At 50.0% G+C, this 6668-nt stretch overlaps 1 protein-coding gene across 1 annotated transcript; it reads left to right on the forward strand.

The window, feature by feature from the left end:
• Positions 1 to 4745: 4745 nt before the first annotated feature.
• On the forward strand, positions 4746 to 5120 carry LOC116364482 (histone H2B). The gene has a single exon (XM_031817607.1). It carries the CDS (start codon positions 4746 to 4748, stop codon positions 5118 to 5120), a length of 375 nt encoding a protein of 124 aa, XP_031673467.1.
• Positions 5121 to 6668: the final 1548 nt, after the last annotated feature.

Genomic DNA, 6668 nt, shown 5'->3' on the forward strand with positions numbered 1-6668 from the left:
CTCCAGGTTCTCCTTTACCCAAATCCAGATAGCAGATGTTCTGAAAGAGCTGCAAAACCTGGACCCGTACAAATCAGCTGGGCTTGACAATCTGGACCCTCTATTTCTGAATCTATCTGCCACCATTGTCGCAACCCCTATTACCAGCCTGTTCAACCTCTCTTTCATCTCGTCTGAGATCCCCAAGGATTGGAAAGCTGCCGCAGTCATCCCCCTCTTCAAAGGGGGAGACACCCTGGACCCAAACTGTTACAGACCTATATCCATCCTGCCCTGCCTATCTAAGGTCTTCGAAAGCCAAGTCAACAAACAGGTCACTGACCATCTCGAATCCCACCGTACCTTCTCCGCTGTGCAATCTGGTTTCCGAGCCGGTCATGGGTGCACCTCAGCCACACTCAAGGTACTAAACGACATCATAACCGCCATCGATAAAAGACAGTACTGTGCAGCCGTCTTCATCGACCTCGCCAAGGCTTTCGACTCTGTCAATCACCATATTCTTATCGGCAGACTCAGTAGCCTCGGTTTTTCGGATGACTGCCTTGCCTGGTTCACCAATTACTTTGCAGACAGAGTTCAGTGTGTCAAATCGGAGGGCATGCTGTCCGGTCCTCTGGCAGTCTCTATGGGGGTGCCACAGGGTTCAATTCTCGGGCCGACTCTTTTCTCTGTGTATATCAATGATGTTGCTCTTGCTGCGGGCGATTCCCTGATCCACCTCTACGCAGACGACACCATTCTATATACTTTCGGCCCGTCTTTGGACACTGTGCTATCTAACCTCCAAACAAGCTTCAATGCCATACAACACTCCTTCCGTGGCCTCCAACTGCTCTTAAACGCTAGTAAAACCAAATGCATGCTTTTCAACCGGTCGCTGCCTGCACCTGCATGCCCGACTAGCATCACCACCCTGGATGGTTCCGACCTAGAATATGTGGACGTCTATAAGTACCTAGGTGTCTGGCTAGACTGCAAACTCTCCTTCCAGACTCATATCAAACATCTCCAATCGAAAATCAAATCAAGAGTCGGCTTTCTATTCCGCAACAAAGCCTCCTTCACTCAAGCCGCCAAGCTTACCCTAGTAAAACTGACTATCCTACCGATCCTCGACTTCGGCGATGTCATCTACAAAATGGCTTCCAACACTCTACTCAGCAAACTGGATGCAGTCTATCACAGTGCCATCCGTTTTGTCACTAAAGCACCTTATACTACCCACCACTGCGACTTGTATGCTCTAGTCGGCTGGCCCTCGCTACATATTCGTCGCCAGACCCACTGGCTCCAGGTCATCTACAAGTCTATGCTAGGTAAAGCTCCGCCTTATCTCAGCTCACTGGTCACGATGGCAACACCCATCCGTAGCACGCGCTCCAGCAGGTGTATCTCACTGATCATCCCTAAAGCCAACACCTCATTTGGCCGCCTTTCGTTCCAGTACTCTGCTGCCTGTGACTGGAACGAATTGCAAAAATCGCTGAAGTTGGAGACTTTCATCTCCCTCACCAACTTCAAACATCAGCTATCTGAGCAGCTAACCGATCGCTGCAGCTGTACATAGTCTATTGGTAAATAGCCCACCCTTTTCACCTACCTCATCCCCGTACTGTTTTTATTTATTTACTTTTCTGCTCTTCTGCACACCAATATCTCTACCTGTACATGACCATCTGATCTTTTATCACTCCAGTGTTAATCTGCAAAATTGTAATTATTTGCCTACCTCCTCATGCCTTTTGCACACATTGTATATAGACCCCCCCTTCGTTTTCTACTGTGTTATTGACTTGTTAATTGTTTACTCCATGTGTAACTCTTTGTTGTATGCTCACACTGCTATGCTTTATCTTGGCCAGGTCGCAGTTGCAAATGAGAACTTGTTCTCAACTAGCCTACCTGGTTAAATAAAGGTGAAATAAAAAATAAAAAAGGTCGCAATTGTAAATGAGAAGTTGTTCTCAACTTGCCTACCTGGTTAAATAAAGGTGAAATAAAAAATAAAATAAAAAAATGTGTCTATTTGATTAGGATTAGGACTTTTCCTCTATGTGTCGCACTTCCATTTCCACTGTCATTTATGCTGCAGGCTAATTACTACCAATGTCATTGTGGTCCAAGTTCAACTCCTAGCCTATAGGGTGTGGTAACAGGCCCTCTGTTATTTGTTGTTGTACTCTGCATGTGAAGTATCTGCACTGTAGCCTATAGAGGAACTAAGCCCTTGATAATAGGGGAACGCAAGCAGTTGAAGGGAACAAGTGGCAGAGTCTAACCTGCGGTTGAACACAAACTCCCAGTCCTATGATGTTGCTCTGTGAAGGAGGTTAGCTTTTCAGCATTCAATTCATGGCAGCCTTCTTCTCCCTGGTTGATTTGTGAATGTGAGTGATTCGAGAATGTTTGGCTTTGGTATCCAAGGTGTTTGAGATTGTTGAGGACCAGTGTTCCGAGGGGCTGACTGTGACATCATAAAGCGGAATGTAGTTAGTGTGCTGTTTGAGGGATTCCAATTCAGTCCGTTGCGGCCTTCCAGGCAGCGCAGTTGTGCTTCAAGTGTGCTCTCTGTGTGATGACTTGTTGTGCGCCTACACGGACGGAGTACAGCTACGAACGGAGGTGACATTTGGGGTAAGCCTAAGCCTTTTCGTAACCTTAACCTATTTCTTCTAACTTGCTATGCTTTGTGCTTTGATGACACTAGCTGCATCCCAGCTAGTTGAACGCTTGTCAGTCGTTCTCGGCAGCCACTAAGTACAGGTAAGAGACAATTATGGCAACAATAAGTTGTAAGATGAAACCTAGTCACATCTGAGATGTGAATCAACTGCACCGATTGATAAATCGCCAGTATGTGTCCTTGGGCCTCATTTGTCCCCTTTGAAATGACCTGTTGAGATCGTTCGATGCAACATCTGAGGCTATCTGGCCTATAAAGGATCCACCTCATACCACTATTTCCATAATATAAGGCTATGTTATTGGTTTTTGAAAAAAGTACCATACAATATTTGCACATCCCTATCACCTCTGTACGCATAGGAAAACGATCCCTTTATTGTGTGTGTGTGTTGGGTGGGTGTCTGAGGAATGTTTTACAGCGTTTCAGCTTGCAGAGGTGTCACCACCCTTCCCATGGCCACCTGGATCCTGTCTTGGGAAGAAAAAGAAGAATGATGTTATTACATGGCCTTAAAGAGCTACATGACTGCTGAGGTGACATTACGGACCCCTTAGGATTTGTGGCGTTCCTTGTGTATTTGTTTCCCGTATATGTTCCACTTCGTTTCTCCTTTGTACTTGTGACATTATTTGAGGTTTTAACGCCTATCTCTATTAGGTGTGACTGGCAACTGCAGTGGGTTGAATCCTACTAGTTCAGTGTTTCCCAACTCCAGGCAGGGGTAGAGTAGCCATTTTTGTTGTAGCGCTGGAGAGGCACAGCTGATTGAAAGAGTTGAATCAGGTGCAACAACAACAACAACAACAACAACAAGAAGAACAACACCAATCAATGTGAAGAGTGGGACACAGATTAGTAGTGGATCCCCCAGTTGTCACAGTTGGGCCTTGTGTTCAACATAGCTCAGTATTTGAGTGTGTTTCCCGCGCATGTAAGTAGCTTTCATTTCTTCTTCCTCCATAGTTCCCTAGAACGAACGCCCTCCCCTTTGCAGCAGAGGCCAGGCAAAAGCGCGCGCTTTCTGTGCCACTGGCTTCAATCAGGTCCACCAAACGCAGATAATAAGAGCACCAAGCCCCAAAAATTGCGTCATTCATTCACTTGAACTCAGCTAGCGAACACACGATGTCTGGAAGAGGTAAAGGCGGCAAGGGACTCGGAAAAGGAGGCGCCAAGCGTCACCGTAAGGTTCTCCGCGATAACATCCAGGGAATCACCAAGCCCGCCATTCGCCGTCTGGCTCGCCGTGGCGGCGTGAAGCGTATCTCCGGCCTGATCTACGAGGAGACCCGCGGTGTCCTGAAGGTGTTCCTTGAGAACGTGATCCGTGACGCCGTCACCTACACCGAGCACGCCAAGAGGAAGACCGTTACGGCCATGGACGTGGTCTACGCTCTGAAACGCCAGGGACGCACCCTGTACGGTTTCGGCGGTTAAACGCACTCTTTTCGGAACGTCAACATCCCGACTTGAACCCAAAGGCTCTTTTAAGAGCCACCCACATCCGCTTCAAAAGGGCCAAATCCATTGTAGGAAACCATGAGCCACTCTTGAGTGGACAGGGAGGGAGTGTTAAATGACAGGAGGCTATGTTCAGTACAGTCGTATTAAACCACGAGCCACTCTGAGTGGACGGGGAGGGAGTGTTCATGACAGGAGGCTATGTTCAGTGCAGGCTTTGCGTACAGTCGTATTACGAGACACCTGAAATAAAGGCACCACGCCTGGGAAATCCCCACCAAGTCCAAAAAGGGGTGCATTATGTCTGGCCATTGCATGGATCTTTTTTTGAAACACACCATTCCCCACCAGTGACAGAGCATAGGCTATGGAATAAAGGGGGGGGGGGGGGGGGGACAGGTCTTTGTTAGGGAAGCAAGCCTCTGAGTGGAAGGCTCTTATGCGCGCTCAGCTCCACTGGGCAAATGGCAGGGGCGCCTATGAGAAAGCAGGGGTGTGTCCACGGCCGGCGAATTAGCTTAGCTTCGTCTTCATAAGACGGAAAGGGCTCTCCACCCCCTCATTCGTTTGTGAGAAGCAACGAGACATCAGCATCATGCCCGAGCCAGCAAAGTCCGCGCCCAAGAAGGGCTCCAAGAAAGCCGTCACCAAGACCGCAGGGAAAGGCGGGAAGAAACGCCGAAAGTCGAGGAAGGAGAGCTACGCCATTTACGTGTACAAAGTCCTGAAGCAGGTCCACCCCGATACCGGCATCTCCTCCAAGGCCATGGGAATCATGAACTCGTTCGTGAACGACATCTTCGAGCGTATCGCCGGAGAGTCGTCTCGCCTGGCCCACTACAACAAGCGTTCCACCATCACCTCCAGGGAGATCCAGACCGCAGTGCGCCTGCTGCTCCCCGGAGAGCTGGCCAAGCACGCAGTGTCCGAGGGCACCAAGGCCGTGACCAAGTACACCAGCTCCAAATAAACAGCGCATTTGGAGTGCTGTAGTAACCCAAAGGCTCTTTTAAGAGCAACCCACCCTGTCAGTGAAAAAAGCAAATCCATGTGTGTGTGTGTGTGTGGAGGACATGTGGCCAATTGTGGGGAGGGGGGGGGATAAAGGATGCTGACATGAACAGGGTAGGAATGTGTGCATGCCAGTAGAACACAGTGAGGGGGAGTCCAATGACTGGAGCCTGTATCACTTTAGGCCGTAGCAGGGACCCTCTGCACACATGAAGAACAGTCTCCGAGCAAGTGACGTCACCGATTGAAACTAGCCGTTCCACCTGTCCAAGAGGGGAGGGGGGGGGAGGAGGAGAAGAAGAGCCTCCAAATCTCTCTCTCTCTCGGCCTATATCAGGGCGAACAAGCACATGGGGCGCCAGCCTCCATAGCGCCGGCCGCACAGCCAGACACCAAGACCCACAGACACAAAGACCGGCACGAGTCACGCTGCGGAGTCAAGCGAGGAAGGACTGCGAGAGAGAAGGGCACAAAAGCCTATCTCGGCCTGTTCACAGACAGACGAGCTGAGTGAGCTCAACTACTTTGGCCCTCACCTCATCTGCTTTTGAAAGAGACACACAGAGAGAGAGACCACCTAGCAGAAGAAAAAAACACACACTGTGCACAAAGAGCAGGCTCCAAATCCAACTAAAGGACTAATAAAACATCACACACAGTGTATTATTTCCTGTGCCTCCTGGACACATGACGAATACAAGGTGAAACTAGTCTCAGCCAGGCCTCACAAGTGCATGTGTTTTAAGGTCCCCAAAAGAGCTCTCCTTTAAAACACCAAGGAGCACATCAGGGGACGCCAAACCATTTTATTCCCTTGCCAGACATCTCGGCTCACTCCACAATCAATGGTGCTCGCAATCGGATGCACTTTTAGGCCATTTAGGAGACAAATAGCACAGGAAAAGCAGTGAGCATCGCTCCACCCGACAGTCGAACGGTGAGGTTTTGAGCGAGTCGCAGCAAAATGCACGGGGCTTCTGCAGCCCACATGACTTTATTCTGAACGGACACAAGTCTGCTCGCTGGGCCGTTCGCTTTTGGGCCAAAAACACGGCTCCGTCGGTGACTTTTGCCCCGATATTGGCGACCAGAAAACACAAGTGAAAGAGCATTTGGCCAGCCCGGAGAAGCTGAGCTGGGTGGCTTGAGTCTACATGGTTCTCATGTCGCGTTTAAGGCCAGCCCCCTGCACCGTGTAGAGCTTCAATAGCGCAGAGCAGCGTATACAGCAAAGTACTCCTCCTCACAGACTACCGTAGTGTTGTAAGTGTGTGTGTTTACCGGACCGAACGACAGACATGGCAGAAGTCGCACCAGCACCCGCCGCCGCCGCGCCGGCCAAGGCACCCAAGAAGAAGGCAGCAGCCAAGCCCAAGAAAGCGGGACCCAGCGTAGGCGAGCTCATCGTCAAGGCGGTGTCCGCCTCCAAGGAGAGGAGCGGCGTGTCCCTGGCCGCGCTCAAGAAGTCTCTGGCGGCAGGCGGCTACGACGTGGAGAAGAACAACTC

The sequence above is a fragment of the Oncorhynchus kisutch genome, unplaced genomic scaffold, assembly GCF_002021735.2.
Source record: "Oncorhynchus kisutch isolate 150728-3 unplaced genomic scaffold, Okis_V2 scaffold1095, whole genome shotgun sequence".
Classification (NCBI taxonomy): domain Eukaryota; kingdom Metazoa; phylum Chordata; class Actinopteri; order Salmoniformes; family Salmonidae; genus Oncorhynchus; species Oncorhynchus kisutch.